This window comes from Nuphar pumila, chromosome 6 (genome assembly GCF_984573655.1).
Source record: "Nuphar pumila chromosome 6, dmNupPumi1.hap1.1, whole genome shotgun sequence".
In the NCBI taxonomy this organism is placed as follows: Eukaryota; Viridiplantae; Streptophyta; class Magnoliopsida; order Nymphaeales; family Nymphaeaceae; genus Nuphar; species Nuphar pumila.
In genome coordinates this window covers 7,767,503-7,786,918 of record NC_143254.1, presented here as the reverse complement: position 1 = coordinate 7,786,918, position 19,416 = coordinate 7,767,503, and the positions used below count along the sequence as shown (strand labels likewise).

Here is a 19,416-nt window from a genome sequence, read left to right as displayed (position 1 = left end):
CAACAAGCAAAGACACTGTTGGTGTCTTTTATTGAGCATGCAGTGTAGTCCTTGAGATTTGGTGATACTACTATATACATTTCTCCCAATACACTCTCATTTGAACATTCCACAAGATATACAGCTTATTTGGCATTTGATATTTTCAACAAATATGTAGGGTCCGACCATAGTACTTCAGAAAAATATACAGTTTAACATGCATATGAACAGTGGAGAATAAGCATCTTAATGGCCATTTGAACCTTCTAGATGATATACACGTAATGGGCATTGAGACATTTTAAGGAATATGCAATTGAACATCATAAACTATGCAGCTTAATATGCAGCTAAATATCAATTTAATTTACAAGTTACTATGCAGTTGAACACCAAACTTGCATGCAGCTTAATATGCAACTAAATATCAATTTAATATACAAGTGACTGTAGTTGAACACCAGATTTGCATGCAGCTTAATATACGGCTAAATATTAATTTAATATACAAGTTACACATTCCATCGTTTTGGTTCTTTAGTTGGCACACAGTCCATCTATCACACTTACCTTCAACCAACAACATAGATGAACTTAAGCAACTATTACTATATGCAAGAAGAACTACTTAGATTAAGCCATAAACTGTGAAAAATAAAAGTTTTTGGTACGGAAAATTTTATATTCAACACAAAAGATTTGCACAGAATAAATCCTGAAATTCAAGAGAATATACCCACTGCCAAATCATGCAGTTCCAAAGGTTATACACAAGACTAAATCGTAAAATTTATAGGAATGTATATATATATACATATATACGAAATTTTAGAGGAATGTGTATGCAACTTAAATCATAAAATTTCAATAAGGAGAACAAAACTGAATCATGAAATCCAAAGAGACATACACAGGTATAACCCATGAATTTCAAGAAAATTGAGGACAGGATCAGATCATGACTTCTCTACAATGCATATATACGAAATTTCAAAGGAATGTGTATGCAACCTAAATCATAAAATTTCAATAAGGAGAACAAAACTGAATCATGAAATCCAAAGAGACATACACAGGTATAACCCATGAATTTCAAGAAAATTGAGGACAGGATCAGATCATGACTTCTCTACAATGCATAAGAGTCTCTTTTCCACATGCCGACCCTGCTTATACCCATAAAACATATTAACTTATAGACTTAATCTTGTTTGAGATTCTAAGAAGAATTTTATATTCAGAACAACAAATTTGCATACTCGTTATCGGTTATTTAGGCAAGATTGTAACATGTTCAACAAATAAGATTACAATAGTTCTCGGACTGTACACACGGTAACAAAATTTATTTTCTCCCTTTCTTTTTTTCATAATAATCTGAAACCCCCAAATCTTAGATTTGGGGTTGATAGACGACCCCAAATTGGAGGTTTTCCTTCCCCCTTTTTTTTTCGAGATTAGGGTGTCCCGACAACCCTCACCTCATGCTCGATCCATAACATACCCGAAAAGAAACAACAACCTACCATTTTCCGCCGAAGGGGTTGCGGCAACCACGCGGGAAGGTCGACTTTGACAGCGCCACCAGTAGAGGAGAGGTCGGCTTCTCCTGGCAAGGGCTTCGAGCTGCAGGCCGGAGCTCGGAGGGCGTTCCGAAAGATGGGGGGGGGGGGGGCGCCGAGGAGAGTGAGAGAGGGAAAAGAGATAGCGAGAGAGGGAGGAAGAGGGGTTCGGGGGTCCCCCTTTGTAGGAGGGTGGCCTCCCGAAAAGGAAGGAAACCCTACCCCTTCCAGGCGGCTGCGGTGTGCTCCCCCACCTCCCCATCTCTTGACGTGTTAGGGTTCAACTGAACCCTAACACTCGATATATCGGGGAAGGGGGTTTTCCCCTTTCTTATGCTTATCGGGCAAACCATATCGGGTTGCCCCCTTTTAATCCCTCCCTGTATTAAAGTTTTACAGGGTGTGGTCCGGGTCCGGGTCCGAACCACGACCCGTGATGCTAGATCCGATCGCGATTTGGATCCGGGTCGTGTGAATAACAGTGGATCCATGGGTTGGATCCACTTGGGTCCAACGGTGGATTTGAAAAGTTTATAATAATAATTATTAGTTATTTATTTATTTAGTATTACTATTATATAAATACTTTAATACACACATATATCTTTCTTTTGGATCCGTGTAACGGATCTTAGGCCCAATTCACGTTAATTAAAAAAAAAAAAAATATATATATATATATATATATATATATATATATAATTTCTATGTACTGCATAAAATTTGCGGTTATTACAAGTATAGCAAGAAATAAATCCTAAATTAATTAATACATTACTAAACTTGTCATACCAAGCTTTAAGAGCTTGCTTAAGTCCATATAAGGCCTTTTTTAATTTAAAATTTTTTCCATTTAAATTCATACCCGGAGGAGGTTCCATATAAACTTCTTCATTTAAATTTCCATTCAAAAAGGCATTTTTGACATCGCATTGAAAAATTGGCCATTTTTTAATAGAGGCTATAGCAATAAGAGCTTGAACACTAGTCATTCGAGCAACTGGGGCAAAAGTTTCATCATAATCTACCCCATACTCTTGGGCATATCCTTTGGCTACTAACCTAGCCTTATATCTTTCTAATGAACCATCACTCTTAGTTTTTACTTTAAAAACCCATCTACATCCAATGGGTTTCTTGCCATTGGGTGGATCAATGATTTCCCAAGTTTGTGCCATTTTAAGAGCATTAAGTTCTAGTTCCATAGCTTCATTCCAATGAGCATATTGTTTAGCATCATTGTAATGAGATGGTTCATGAAAGGAGTGAAGAGCAAGTAGACATGCTCGAAAGTTTGGAGAAAAAGAATAATAAGATACAAATCTATTTGGTACTTTGGAAATACGATTTGATCTTCTTTGAGAGGTTTCTTCGATCGACTCACTTTGAGAGAATTTTTCAAGGGCACAAGGTGGATTTCTTTCATTCCTTCTAGCGTAGACTTGTATTTGTCTTGAAACATTTTCTTCTAAATTTTGATCATCATTTGGATGTTCAAAATCATCTTCAATGAGAGGTTCACTAAGATTAATATGATCATCTATGATGTTTTCTTGAGGCAACAAGTCAAATAAAAAGGAATAATCAATATTTTCATTTGGTTGGTGCGAAAAACCATTTTCTTCTTCTAGGAATGTGACATCTTTTGAGATATAAAGTTTGTTTTTGAGTATGTCAAAACATTGATAACCTTTTTGTTTTTCGCCATATCCTAAGAAAATACATTCAATAGCCTTAGGAGAAAGTTTATCATTTTTGTGAGTTAGAACAAAACATTTACATCAAAAAATTCTTAGTCTTTTATAATCGGGAGACATATTGTAAATTTTTTCAAATGGAGAAAGATTTTTTAAAGAAGATAAAGGGGTTCTATTGCTAAGATATGTTGAGGTTAGAACCGCTTCGGCCCAAAAGGATTTTGGAATATTTTTTGAAATTAATAACGTTCTTGTGGTTTCTATTATGTGTCTATGCTTTCTTTCCGCAAGACCATTTTGTTGCAGAGTATTGGGACAAGAACGTTGATGACAAATTCCATTTTATTTTAAATAGCTTTGAAATTCATTGGACATGTATTCGCCTCCCGAATCGGACCTAAGAATTGATAGGTTTCCCAAAAAATGATTTTTAACCATCGCATGGAATTCTTTAAAGGAGGACAAAACTTCGGATTTGCGACTTAGGAAGTAAATCCATGTAAATCGAGTGAAGTCATCAATAAAGACCACATAGTACGAAAATCCTCCTTTAGACAAAATAGGGGAAGGTCCCCACACATCGGAATAAACAAGTTCAAAAGGTCGAGTGGTGAAATAATTTCTTTGAGGAAATGGAGTAGCTTTAGATTTCCCAAAAATGCTATCTTTACAAGTCATGTGATTGTCTTTACAAGTATTGTTCAAAAAAGGAAAAAGAGACATTTTTACAAAATTTGGATGACCAAGTCTCTCATGCCAAATTCCAATACTTTTGTCCTTTACAAGATTGCAAGATGACTTAGATAGAAGAGTAAAAAAATCCATAAAATAGAAATCACCCCTTCTATGGCCTTGCCCAATCAGCTTCCCTGACTAGAGATCCTGCACGGTGCAATCTTTAGGTGAGAAAGAGACTTGGCATACATGATCGGTGATTTGGGAAACGGAAAAAAAATTTAGATTAATTTTTGGAACGATTCTTACTTTAGGAACGAAAAAGTTTTGAGAATTTTTAAAATCAAGTGTTCCAATACTTTCAATTTTCAAAGATGTTCCATCGGCCGTTGAAACATAAGAGGATATGGGTTCGGAAAAAATATTTGAAAGAGAGTTTTTATGAGATGTCATATGAAAAGAAGCACCGGAGTCTAGTATCCACATACCTGGAGGTGATGAGGAATAGCCGATGGCGGCTCCGGATGTTGAAGATGAAGAAGTCTTGAGAAGATGTTGGAGAACTTCGGAGATATGATTAAGAGTTTCTTTGATATCTCCCTCTTTGACACTTTCTTCTTCCTTCTTTGGAGAATTTTCTCCAACCGCGGCCAATTTTTCTTTAAGCTTTGGTCAAACCGGTTTAATGTGACCCGGTTTATTACAATAGTGACAAATCACTCCCTTTCTATATCCATTATTTTTGTTAAAGTGGGGAGGTCTATATGCTTTTACATTTGATCCGGGCCTAGTAACGGCCAAAACTTCATCACTCTTTATACTTAGGCCAAGTCGAGTTTCTTCTTGGCATACTTCGGCAAGGGCGTCTTCAATGGGTAAGGCTTTACTTCTATGGAGAAGGGATGCCCTAACTTGTTCATATTCCGGTCGTAGACCATGAAGAAATTAGAAAAAGTGCTCCTTTTCAATTTGTTCTCTTCTTAACTCAATATCTTCCGGAGCCACCCATTTAGGCTCAAGAAGAACGAGCTCATCCCAAAGAAGGGTTAAAGAGCTAAAGTAGTCACGGACACTCATATCCGCTTGTCTAGTTGAACGAATTTTCTCTTGACAAAAAAATTGTCTAGCAAGATCCTTTTGGGTATACATACCCTTAAGAAAGAACCATGCCTCATTGGCTCTTCTAAATTTTGCAATATTTGCACAATTTTTGAGGTCCACATTGTTCATAAACCATGCCAAAATTTTGGCATGGTTACTTTCCCAGTCCTCAATTTTGGATTGATGGTCATTGATAGCTTTGATGCGTTCATCGCCATCCAAAGCTTTTTCAACCTCATTTTCAATTTTAGTGAGAACAAGAGAGGGTTCGGGAGTAGTTCCCATAACAAAACCCCAAAGTTTCTTACCTCTTAGATGATTTTCCATAGCGGAGGCCCACATAAGATAATTGGATCCATTGAGCTTGAAAGAAAGCTCAACTTTAGAATCACGTTCCATAGGTGCCGAATGGTCTTCTTTCTTTCTTCAAAAGCTTGAGAGACACGCGTCCCAAGACAACAAAAAAGGAGAAGCCCGATCACCAACCTTGCTCTGATACCATGTAATGAAAAGGGGGGGCGGAAGCACCAATAAAGTAAATCACTCTTTAAGAGTGATTCCAAGAGCCAAGAACACAAACACTAAAAGCCTATACAAAAACCCGCTAAAGGGAAAAATGACCAAAAGTCATAAGTTGGATATTATTGAAGAAAGAAAGAAGAGGGTGAACAACCCTTACAATACAAGAGGAAGCCTCCTCTATTTATAGAGGAGGAAGCAAAGAAGAAGGCACCACAAGGGGCTCCCATCTAGTCGTTGGGAGCCCCAACAGTCATAAAACCGTTGGGGCCCCAACGACTAGATGAGTGGGGCCCTTGTGGTCTTACAAAAAGGTAAAAAGAAAAAGAAAAAAAGAAAAGGGAAAAAGAAAAAGAGAAGAAAAGAAAAATAGAAAAAGGAAAATGGGTTTACATGGGGATTTACCAAAATACCCCTATCGGGTATTTTGAGAACAAAAAGAAAAACTGTATATATATACATATATGTATATATATACTTATATATATACGTATGTATATATATATATATATATATATATTTATATACATAATTTAACAGTGTGTTGGTCACAACTGTGAGTTTGTTTGGTACTAAGGAAGTGACACTTGTGGGCGTGGGGTGTCCATTGTGTCCCCGACATTAGATGTGGAGGTCTAATGTTCCGAAGGTGATTCGGTCGAGGGCTAAGTTTGGAACCCAGTAATAAAATACAAATTGTGTGTTAAGCTACCCTGGGAACCTACTTGACCTCGGGGATTGTACCAATTTGGTGTATCCGCGGGCAACGGTAATTCAAAAGATGAACTTAAATTGTATGCATTTAGTAGGGCATGCATATGGAAAGAGAAACTTAAGGAAAGATAATAAGAGGATTCATGCATTACACATAAGTCATGTATTTTTCTGCTATGCATTAGAACATGCATATATTATCTGTTTCCTTAATTGTTATATGTTTGGTGGATGCGTGATGTTTAACTTTCAATGTATGTTAAATGTCTTGTTGTACTAAAATTGTGCATCATGGTATGGTTTAATGTTTCTTTATGCATAATGGATGTACCTTGTGGTATGAATGTGTACCTGAATTATGAATTGTCATAATTGCATTTCTCTGAATAATTGTGTGGATTTATATTGTGGTTGTGGGATATATAAATGTTGCTATTAATGTTACATGTCAGTTAACTTCTGATAAATTGTTGACGGTCGTAGCATAGACCTTTACTTATTCTTGTATGTGCCGAAAATCATACATGACACCCATATTACATACTGGATTCATGATGTACCACATTAAAAGTTATAGATTTCCTACTTAGACAGTTGTAGTTTAATTCCTATAAATTTTCAGGTGAAGAGTTGGAGTTAGGAGCGTCTGCAGGATGAGGCTTCGATCGAGATTTTTGGAATAGTGTGAGAAACTCTGATGTTATTTTTCATTAATAATGAAATAAATGTTTTGGTTTGCTTCCTCTGTAATGTTTTGGAATGCTTAACCCTATGGTATGACTTGTTTCTGCTGTATTGAAAAAAAAAATTTCCTCAAAATTTGGGTTAAGATTTCGAGGCGTTACAATAACTGTAAACACAACTAAAGGATATACACGAATTAAAACATTAGTGAGGTCAAATCACAACTGCAAAGAGAGACTGTGCTCTGACACTTGCTTCAACAAGCTTGAACTTGCCAAAACAAGTACATAAGAAGAAACTGCATCGTCTAGAATGTATTGGCATTGAGAGATGTAATCAGTATTCACTGAAAGGCACTTTAATGTACTCTCGGCATGAGCCCCTTTCAGCTGAATCCTACGAATTTCACAGCTTTCCGTATAGTGCTTCAAGTTGTGCTAAGCCCTCCATTGATTGGAAATAGAGGATTTCCCATCACTTAAGTAATTAAGAACCTACCATTGAGCATTGTCGAGCTAAACACTTTCCCATAATCAAGTTATTGAAAAAGAAAGCTGAAAGATCCCACAAAACTTTAAATTTTTATTAGAAAATGATTTCGTAATTTTCTCCAGCTTAAATTCAGTCTATCACATTTCCCGACCAAGGTGAAGAGCTGATGTGAATATAACTACCACAAGAGATGTTGCATTATATACAAAATTAGGTGACAGTAGGTTCCAGTAAAAAGGCATGTTCACTATTTCACTATCATTGTTTAGAACATGAACAAACTGATCAACGTTAGCCAGTTGGCTGAAAACCTACAACACATCAAGGACTAAATACCTTTGTTTATAAATTCAAGATTTTCATTAAAGACAACAATCTCAATAATAACTGTAACTTCTACCATAGATCATGAGTTCTGAGCATTTATTCACTAGAAAATCATACAAGGTTTACATGCGGGAACAAACTGAAATGCTTTTACAAAGAATTTCTGTAAGGTAATCCTTTACTAGTCATTATAGATTTTCATGTCTAAAATGTTGATCGCACACGTTCAGCAGCAAAAAGAAATTAATACAAGTAAGAAACACATGCATGTCAAGTCCATCTTCAGGCACAAATCAAATAAATCAACACAGTCACAATGTCATCAATTTGCCAGAACGTAACAGTAAACTGGTCCAATAATGATATGTATGATAAAACACACAAATCATCATATTGTTCTGGTACCAACAGTGTACCCAACAACGACCCAGTCTCCATGAATCGAAGGGTACCCATTAACAACAAGGAAAAGAAAATTAATAGGTTATTAGGGATCCAATAATCCCATAACAGAACTCAGCAAAATTTTATCAATATTCAAAGCTCCCCTTTTTATTACACGAACACCCCATAATGTATTTGGATTTTCACCGTAGCCGAAATCGAAAATCCTCTTTGAGGCATTTGTTCCTGTGCGATTTCGGGACTGTATAACAGCCGACATCCCACCCGATTTGCAAATCTCGAAGGATATCCCCTGCAAATCGACCGATTTGGGGTTTCAGACAACCCACACCCCACACGAGCCCACGATCAACCTGTAGGCGAAAGTATAGAATCCCTACCTGTTCCGGCGAGAGGAGGTGTGGCTGACGCCGCTGCGAGAAGGAGATCGCCGACGCCGATGGTCCTGTCGAGTTCCCCTGTCATCGCACGTTCTTCCTCAAGTCATGCAACAAATAGAGGAGGTAGGTAATGAGTGAGGGAGGAAGTTGGGGAAACAGAGAGAGCGTGCGTGCTCTTGTAGGAGGGTGGCCTCCCGAAAAGGGAGGAGGCCGTTACCCCCTCCTCGCCGTCGGTGGCTGCGCATCCCCCACCCCCATCTTTTGGCATGGGTTAGGTTCTTTCAGAACCCTAACAACAATTTTTTTTTTATCGGGCAGGCCCTGCCCTCTTAACTTAAACCTTTTTTTTTAACAAACTCTTAAGAAAGGGCGCGGCCCTGGATCCGGGATCCAGCCGCGGGTTTGGACCTACGCCACCTTTGCGATGCGGGTCTGCAGGTTGGATCCAAATGGATCCAACTGTGGATCAAAATATATTTTATTGTTATATTATTTATTATTTCATTTTATTTTTCTAATACATGTGTATGATATTATATATATGGACCCCCAATCGATATGGATCCTGGATCCGAAAATTTTCTCTTTATTACACGATTGAAACTATGGATCCAAATGATGTAATTTGGATCCAAACCTTCAATAGATGAATATGGCTCCAAAATAAACTATTATGGATTCTAATTAAGGTTTTTCTTAAGACCCGTTTTAAAATTCATGGATCCTTACCATTCATCCAGGATCCAATATCAATTCTAACCCGGATATTGAGGACCAGAAATCAGAGGCCCAAACGAGAGATTGAAATTTATTGTTAGATATCTACATAATATATTTGTGATTCAATATCTACGATTCAAATAGAATATTAGAGTTTTGACATTGAAGATCCAAACAGGATATTCAAGATCCAAATACGTATTAGACACATAAAACAATAAAAATGTCTTGGTACCAGCTTAAGGACATAAATTTCAAGTTTATTTATCTGATAAAAATCACAGGTATTACAACTAAAGCCCTTTTCTGATATCTTGAGATAATTTATTTATTGAAAATTGAAAGTCATGTTTTTCCAGATTCCCTTTTTCAGCAGAAATGCTAAGAATGCCTTGAGTTTGGCTTGTAGGTTTGAGTTCAAACATAATCATGGGGAGTGGCTCAGTAATGTCAAACCTGGCATAGGTCCTGGAATTTCAGATCGTGTGCATGAAGCACTTGCTGTAGGTGATGACAATATCGAACACTGTTATGCAGTAAAATCTGAAATGCGTGCTGCAATTGACAATCTTTTAAAGGTATTCCTAGAACTGCCTCTTACAACTATATAAATGGATATGTAAAGTTAATTCTTTATATACAACTGTTTTTGGTGAAGCCATGGAGCTAACTTCTTTTACATACATAATTGAGAGAGATTAGAATCACTTGGAAATGCTTTTCATTGACCATTTAATGATGGAGGAGGCAATTAAAATGACCTGAATTTGTTTTACATTGATCATTGTATTGTGTCCTGTAAACATCTGTGAAATGTGATGCATATTCATAGTGAGCGAATTTTGCAAGAATCGGAACCTGGATGTGTGCCCTTGCTTAGGGATGGAACGCCCTATTCTTAGCTAGCAGTGAATGTGCATATCAATCTTATTAACTTTGTCTTTCTCATTTCTTTTCTGAGAACTCTATACTTGTTTTTTTTATTATCTAACATTGCTCGAATTGAAAGTTTCCTATTCTTTGCTTTGAGAAAAAGAAAGAAAGTAAGCCTCTGATGTAATTCTTTTGGAAATACACGAAGTTCAACCTATTAGTCCTCTTTCTGCATTGCCTTCTACTTGCATTCTGGTTTTCTGGGTTTCTGATAGTATCCATTATCATTTTCCATTCGCAGGAGGTAGAAATTATGACAATTTCATTTCACAGGGAAGCCATATTTGATTTATAATTTCTTTAAATTTAATATGTTGATTGGTTATTTATGAAGGTAGGAGGTCATTATCCTCGGCTTACCAGGCTGAGTCTGGTTCTGGATCTCAGTCTGGGTTCCAAACTGAGTTTGCATTTGATACAGCTACTGATTTTGGACCCGGTCCAGCCATCTAGATTTTGGGTTGGTTCTTATCCTAATGCATATATTTTCTTGGATCTAGGATCCAATTTTGGGTCCTGTCCTGTATAACTATGTGTCTGGATGGGTTGAATGTCTTGGTGTTATTTAGGGTAGGGATGTCAATGGATCAGATTTTGTCTGATATTTGACAGAATCTGACTCCATTTAGTTGGATTTGGTAAAGCCAAAGATATGGTTATAATTGAATGTGGATATGGTTTTGATTTTTTGCTATCATATCTGATGGATATGTGGATTTGATGCATATCTGAATCCAATTACATGTAAAAATGAGATTTCATATGAGCTTTTCACCGTCCGAATTCGAATCCGTTTATCCAACATCCGATTATTCGTATCTGGTATTTGCCACATCCGACCCGACTGAACCATTTACATCACTAGTTTGGGGTCTGTCATTTGATCCAATTATTTGTTGCAACTATTCAGTCATTGAATCTTGAATTGGTTTACATATTGGGTTTTGGAAAGTTCCTTTTTTTCTGAAACAGTTTTGGGTCAAAATGTCAACTATGAATCTGGGTTGGGATCTAGATCTTGTAATGAAGTGGATTGAATCCGATACACATGCAAGAACACACTTTCAATCAAGGACAAATACTTGATTGAATCACGAAACCACCCACACAAGGGTCTACAAACTTGTTATTGCATAGAAGCACTCAAGAATGAGTTAGGAATACAAGGCCATAAGAAGCCAATTTATAATACAATGGAGCCAATGGGGTGCAGCTCAATATGGCTGTTGGGGCTGCACTCAACAGTCATAAATATAGCTGTTGGGGCAGCTCCAACAGCTATATGGAGCTGTCCCATCATAAATATAGCCGTTGGGGCAGCTCCAACAGTTATATGGAGTTGTCCCATCAAATCTGAAAAAGACAAAAAGGTAAAAAAAGAAAAAGACAAAAATAAATACATGAAATAAAATGCAGAAATGTCAGCCCCTAATAGGCTTGACACCTATTACAAAGAAAAGACCAAAATACCCCTAATGGGTATTTCAGTTAACAATAAACACATATATACATATACATGTATATATACATATACATGTATATATACATATATATATATATATATATATATATATACACGTATATGTATATCTTAACACCCCCCCCTCAAACTCATGGTGCAACAACCGAGAGTTTGCCAAGTAGGAAGTGAAATCTGGGTGAAGGAAGTGCTTTGGTGAAGAAGTCTGCGAGTTGATACTCTGATGGAACATAAGGCAGTGTGATAGTCTTCGCAGAAATTCTTTCCGAACATAGTGGCAATCCATTTCAATGTGTTTTGTTCTCTCATGAAACATATGATTGCTCGCGATATATACAACACTCTTGTTGTCACAACATAATCTAGAAGGTTCTGTGGTGTAAATTCCCAAATCCTCTAGTAGTTGTCGCAACCATACTAACTCAGACGTAGTCGTTGCCATAGCGCGATACTCAGCTTCAGTTGAGGAGAGAGACACCTTCTGTTGCTTCTTGCATCGCCAGGAGATTAGGGAGTCACTTACAAAAACACACAAACCAGTAGTTGAGCGTCTATCATTCACATCCCCTCCCCAGTCAGAATCAGAGTATGCAATGACTTCTAATGAGGAAGAAGATGATAAAAACAATCCATGACTTATAGAATTCTTAATATATCTAATAATTCTCATTACAACACTCATATGTACTGTAGTAAGAGCATGCTGAAATTGACTGATAGAGTGAATAGCATGAGAGATATCAGGACAAGTAATAGAAAGGTAGGACAAAGCTCCAATCATTTGTCTGTATAGGGTTGGATCTTGCAGAGGTTCCCCATCATCCTTCTTCATTTTTGCATTTATAACCTCTGGAGTGTCAACCCGTTTTTCATCTGAGAGTCCTGATCTCTCTATGATCTCTGCGACATACTTAGTCTGTGACAAAAAATAACCACGAGGTGAGTAAGTTACTTCAATTCCAAGGAAATACCGTAAAAAGCCAAGATCTGTCATATTAAAGTTGTCTTTAAGCACATCTTTGATATGGTTTACTCCCTGCTTATCACCTCCTGTGATTATCATATCATCTACGTAAAGCAACAGTATAACCATCCTTGCATTGAAAGACTTAACAAACAATGCAGTATCAGTAAAACAAGATTTAAAATGCAGTTGAGTCATCAGATTACTAAATCTATCATACCAAGCTTTGGGAGCTTGTTTTAACCCATACAAGGCTTTTCGTAGACGAATAGTTTTCCCATGTGCTAAATTCAAACCTGGTGGAAGATCCATGTAGACCTCTTCATCCAGATTACCATTTAAAAAGGTACTTTTCACATCCATTTGAAAAATTGGCGATTTTTGTATATATGCTATAGAGATGAGAGTTCTGACGGTCGTCATTCGAGCAACTGGGGCAAAGGTCTCATCATAGTCAATTCCATATTCTTGACTGTATCCCTTAGCTACTAGTCTAGCTTTATATCTTTACAATGTCCCATCTCATTTGGTTTTGATTTTGTAAACCCATCTATATCCTATAGTTTTTCTTCCTTTAGGTAATGTTTGAATTTCTCAAGTTTTTGCCTTTTCTAATGCTTCTAATTCATCTTTCATGACTTTAATCCTTTCTTGATAATTTTTAGCTTCATAGTAGGATGATGGTTCAAAATATGAGTGTATGGCCATTAAGCATGCTCAGTATCTTGGTTCAAAGGAATCATAGGATACAAATCTACTAGGGGCTTTTGAAATTCTTACCGATTTTTTAATACTAGCAGAATCAATATCTTGATTTTAAGAATATCTTTCTAAAGCACATGGTGGGTGCCCTTCGGTTCGCCTAGTATATGTTTGTATGTTACTATGGGATGGGTCGATATTGTTAAGATTGTTGTCTATATTTTCACTTGCATCATGAGAGTCAGAGTCTTCATGTTCACTTTCATGCTCATTATGAAGATTTTCATACCCTTCATGTTCATTGATGAGATAAAAAAGAAATAAATAATCATAGTTTTCTTGAGTTTTTTCCTTGCTAAAACCATCTTCATTTTCAAGAAATGTAACATTTCGTGAAACATATAATTTGTCCCTTTCCCTGTCATAACATCTATATCCCTTTTGATTTTCGGCATAGCCCAAAAAAACACAGGGGATTGTTTTTGGGGAAAGTTTGTCGTTCTTATGGGTAAGAAGAAAACACTTACATTCAAAGACTCTCAATCTTTTATAATGGGGGGGGGGGATTTTAAGTAATTTTTCAATAGGGGATATATTTTCAATAGCTTTTGACTGCCGTAAGAGCAACTTCGGCCCAAAACATTTTTTGATACAAGAAGTGTTCTAGTGGTCTTAACAATATGTCTATGCTTTCTTTCAGCTAGTCCATTTTTGTTGAGGAGTGTAAGGGCAAGTTTTTTGATGAATGATGCCATTTGAATCAAGAAAATTTTTAAATTCTTTTGATACAAATTCCCCCTAGAATCGGATCTAAAAATTTGAATATTGGTTTTGAATTGAGTCTTTACATAATAGAAAAATCTTTTAAAACAATCAAGTACTTCTGACTTTTGCTTAAGAAAAAAGATCCAAGAATGTCTACTATAATCATCTACAAATATAACATAGTAAGATACCCCGCCTTTAGATATAACTGGAGCCGGTCCCCATACATCCGAATGTACTAACTCAAATGGATTTTTGGATATAAATTGTCTTTGCCCAAAGGGTAAAGCTTTCATTTTGCAAAGAATGCAATCTTCACAAACCAAATTCTTTTCTTTATAATAAGTAAGAAATGAAAACAAGTGTAATTTGGTCACACTAGGATGTCCTAGTCTTTTGTGCCAATTTTCTATATCTTTCTTTTTCACAAAATTACAAAAAGATTGTTTTGATAACTCAAGATTGTCCATTACATAGATATCTCCTCTTCTATGGCCTTGCCCAATCGGTTTTCCGGACTGGAGATCCTGTATTAAACAATCATTGGAAGAAAATAAAACTTTACAACCATGATCCGTAATTTGTGAAACCGATAAAAGGTTCAAATTTAATTTTGGCACAACCCTAATATTTGGTATGTGAAAGTTTGGTTGTTTTTGAAAGATTCCAAGACTTTTGATTTTTAAGTATGTTTCGTCGGCGGTTGAAACATAAGAATCATTTGAGTTAGAATGACATTTAGATAATATTGATTCATTTGGAGTCATATGAAAAGAGGCATCGGAGTCCAAGAACCAAGAAGTCTTACCAGGGTCACCACTTGTGGATACGGCCGCCCCCGAAAAGGAAGAAGCTTGAGTTTTGAACATTGGTTGTAGCGCCTCCATTAATTGAGCTAAAGATAGGGAGCCAATGCATTTGGAGTTGTCAACATCATTCCTTTCCACCGAAGCAACTCTCTTATCATCTCGGTGATCTTCTTTCTTTTTTTTTGGACAAAACGGCTTGATGTGTCTCGGTTCATAACAATGATAGCATATGATTTTGCCACCTTTTTTGTCATTCCTCTCATAGTTGTTAGGATTTCTCCCATTCTCATTTTTTCACAAAGTGAGGAGGTTTATAACTCCTAGTATGATTACTGGGCTTTGACATAGCAAGCACAGTTTCTTCATCCTTTGAAGTGGATGGCTTTTTCAATCTATTTTCTTCCATAGTCAATTCTTCAAGAGTTTCGACTATGGATGGCACACCTCCTCTATGAAGGAGAGCCGATTTAGTTCCCTCAAATTAAGGCCTAAGTCCATTCACAAATTGGTAGAAATGCTCCGTTTTAATTTGATTTTCACGGAGTTCTACATCTTGAGGACAATGCCATTTTGGCTCAAGAAGAGCCAATTCATCCCAAAGGAGAGAAAGTGCATTGTAATATTCTCTAATACTCATTTCTCCTTGGGTCATGGTTCTCACCTTGTTTTGGACATTGCATATGTGTGCAATATCTTTAAGACTATACATGTCTTTAAGATATTTCCATGCATCACTAGCGAAATCAAATTTCGCTAAGCTAGAACATTTGTGGATGTCCACACTATTGATGAGCCATCCAATTATTTTGGAGTGACCCATCCTCCACTCTTTTCATTTTTTCTCGTAATCGAAAACGACTTTACCCATTTCCTCTCTTTAAAGAGCAACCTCTTTCCCATTCTCATTTTTCGTAAGAATGAGCTTGGGCTCTCTTTCGGTACCGTCCACCAAACCCCATAATCCCTTTTTCCATATTTTGTGTTTAACTATGGATGCCCACATCACATAGTTTGTATCGTTTAGGCGTACGGGAATGAAGACCATTACCTCTCTTTCATTCTCCATTTCCTTACAAGGCTAAGAGAAAGGGGTAGAGAACAAAGAAGAAAGAAAAAAAGAGTGAGAGATGGCATGCTTCCCGATGCAACAATCATCGATTTGTTGTATCACCTAAGCGTACGATTCTCCTCTTGATATTGTCACAAACTTTCTTCAAAAAACTTGCCTTTGGACCACCAAAGCTTTGATACCATGTAATGAAGTGGATTGAATCCGATACACATGCAAGAACACACTTTCAATCAAGTAAAAATACTTGATTGAATCACGAAACCACCCACACAAGGGTCTAAAAACTTGTTATTGCATAGAAGCACTCAAGAATGAGTTAGGAATACAAGGCCACAAGAGGCCAATTTATAATACAATGGAGCCAATGGGGTGCAGCTCAATATGGCTGTTGGGGCTGCACTCAATCGTCATAAATATAGCTGTTGGGGCAGCTCCAACAACTATATGGGGTTGTCCCATCAAATCTGAAAAAGACAAAAAGGTAAAAAAAAAAAAGACAAAAATAAATACATGAAATAAAATGCAGAAATGTCAGCCCTTAATGGGCTGACACCTATTACAGAGAAAAGACCGAAATACCCCTAATGGGTATTTTAGTTAATAATAAACACATATATACATATACATGTATATATACATATATATACACGTATATGTATATCTTAACAGATCTTTGCCTATATTTGGCTACATGATGTAGGTCTAATTGCCAGTGGTTTGGTTTATGCTTGTGCTGAGTCTGGTAGGAAATTTCATGTAGATCTTGGTGGGTACATGTAACGACCCTAACTCATACCCGTTAAAAAGTGTTTTTTTTTTACATTTGCGGAAACATTCTCAGAGATCCGGGGCCTTTACAGTAATAACCAATCCACAACCACAACAGATCTTATACTACCATCATTCAAACCAAATCAATTTTATTAATTAAAAACATAGAGTCTGAGAACATGTGCAAATGAATATAAATAAATAAAAAGGTGGAGCCACTTTGTCCCTAAGTAAATCTGTCAAGCAGTCGTGTAACCCTTGTAGCTTCTCGTTGTAGCAAGTTTCTTCACTGGGTATCAGAGGTTGCGAAAAACATAGAAATAATGGTGTCAGAATCATAGATGCTGTGTACAAGTCTTTCTAATAGATCAAATAAGTAAAAAGAACATACATAAGATTTAAATTTAGTTGTGGAACAACCCTAACTTTTGGTATACAATTTTTGAAAAAAATCTAAGGTTTCAATACTTTTAATTTGCAAAGATGTTTCATTGACAGTGGAAACATAGGTAGTTTTTAAGTTAGTACTGACGGAATTTGATGGAAAACCAACACTTAAATTCACAATCCATAGAAGAATTAGGAACCCTATTTTTCCCAAACCTACTGCAAACAAGTCTCCAAACTGATTCAGCTATGTGACATGAAAAGAAAAGATGCTGAGTTTCCTCATGTTTGCAACAAACACAGCATCAAGGTCTGGTTCCTAGTAGGTGTGGGTCAGGCTGCTAGGCATGGTTTCAAGAAAATGTTCTCCCCCACCGCCTCTCTGTGTGTGTGTGTGTGTGTTATGTGTATTCATGAAATGGGAAATATTCTTGATTTTTTGTTATAAAGCCCTTTCACCATTGTTATGAATTATGATAACTGGTATTCAACAGATTCTGCATAATTGCACAATGGAATTGCTGCTTGGTTCTATGAATCAGGGGCCCATTGTGGTGGTCTGTAAGGTAGGAGTCTGGAAGTGTAACACTTGTCTCATTGGTGATAACCATACTTTGTGATGTTTGACGTGTTGAGAGCAGCAATTGGAGCAGTACTTTTGCTTGATTTTCTTTTCCTCTCGTTATTCAGTTGATTCCTAGGCAGATGGTAGTTCTGCTTGAGCCTGATCCATGCATTTTGTATTGTTTCCACTGGTGCTCCTAGACAATAAAATGTGCTGTACATGTCCACTTGTAAGTTTAACTTCTTTTGTTCAGAAAAAGAAATTGTAAATTGTAAGGGCTAAAATGGAATCATTGATCAAGCATTCCTCTCCTAGATAGGGATTTAAGAAGTGACTTAGTGGCGGGTGGGACTCCACAATGAATGTGCAGTTTGTTTGGGAGTTAAATCAGGGTTGGGTCTAGGGTGTGTTGGTTGCAAGCTTGGATTGCACAGAGCAAGTAATTGTGCCCCTGGAAGAAGTGATAACGTGGAAAATCAGAACAAGGTCCTCATGATCTCATGACATTCAAATTGTTTGCCAAGTTCCTGTCACAGGTACTTGGTCTGAGGTTCTGGATTCACGCATCCTAGCATCCTAAATTGTGGATCTCTATTAATCTGGTTCACTATATATAATGAGTTGGTGGTTGTATGATATGTCAACAAATTTATACTTTGTGGCTCATTATTTGAATTTAGGACATACATAATAGGGCTGAAAGTCTTGACTTACATCATGTATTAAATCCTTGTAGTGTTGCCTATGATTTTTAGTTTGTTGTGCACAATGATCTTGCTCATACATGTCTTTCTTATTCAAAAAATTTACCTACTCGTATACATTTTGTAGGATGACAATATTCTTGTAGTGCCTACTGTTCCCGGACCTCCTCCTAAAATACAGAGCAGAGGGATTATGCTAGAAAATTTTAGGAACAGGGCCTTTAGTTTGCTGGCAATTGCTGGGACGTCTGGCTGTTGTCAGGTAATTTGTTGTTCATAACCAGTAAAACATGGATTGAGGGTAAATCTTGCTGTTATGTTATTTGACTTATCATCATTGCAGGTTACGATACCACTGGGTACATATGATGGTTGTTCAGTTGGAGTTTCGTTTTTGGCAAGGCATGGCTCTGATAGATTTTTGCTGAGTACAGTGCAGAAGATGCATAGTTCTCTTGTAGGAGAAGCTGATCTTGCTGCAGTTTTTGAATGAACTGGAGTTTTTCATGTTGTCCTTTCTCCCTTTATTTTTCCCTTTTTCAGATTGTAGTTACTTTGAATATAGAAGGATTATATGATTTCCCTGTGCAAAAAGTTCTCCAGTGTTCACTATTTTTGAGGCAATACTTTGGAATGTGTATTTAGACCATAGATATTGAAGCTTTTAAAAGACTAGGAAACTTCACTTTCGGAAGCGTGAAACAACATGCTTCTTTTATGCTTGTGGAACCTTATGAGAAGCTCGCTTACTAAATGCTTCATGCCTACTGCAATTTCCCATAGTTATGGCTATTTCTAGGACTCGAGCCTATTTTCGGGAGTCAGCTACGCCATTTTCTGTACTTTTTATGATTGATTGTTTGTCATTCCCTGGTGACCATTCAAGATGTCATTCCATGGTAGTAATTGAAACTGGTTTAGCCATGAGTTTGAAAGAGACGGAACTTTATAATATATAATGACATTCTAACAACTTAAAACAACTTAAACATGGGAAATAGTTCCT

The 19,416-nt window shown here is 36.8% G+C and overlaps 1 protein-coding gene across 4 annotated transcripts in view; it reads left to right on the top strand.

Annotated features, from left to right (window-relative positions):
• LOC149833811 (amidase 1-like) overlaps positions 1-19,004 on the top strand; it is a 50,127-nt gene extending 31,123 nt beyond the window's left edge. For 3 of the 4 annotated variants that reach the window (XM_090011036.1, XM_090011037.1, XM_090011039.1), the window contains 3 exons: positions 9,668-9,836; positions 18,538-18,672; positions 18,754-19,004. In XM_090011036.1, coding sequence (XP_089867162.1) covers positions 9,668-9,836; positions 18,538-18,672; positions 18,754-18,903 — 454 coding nt within the window. In that variant the 3' untranslated portion in view covers positions 18,904-19,004. The remainder of the gene's footprint in view (positions 1-9,667; positions 9,837-18,537; positions 18,673-18,753) is intronic. The other variant, XM_090011038.1, reaches the window with a different exon arrangement.
• Positions 19,005-19,416: the final 412 nt, after the last annotated feature.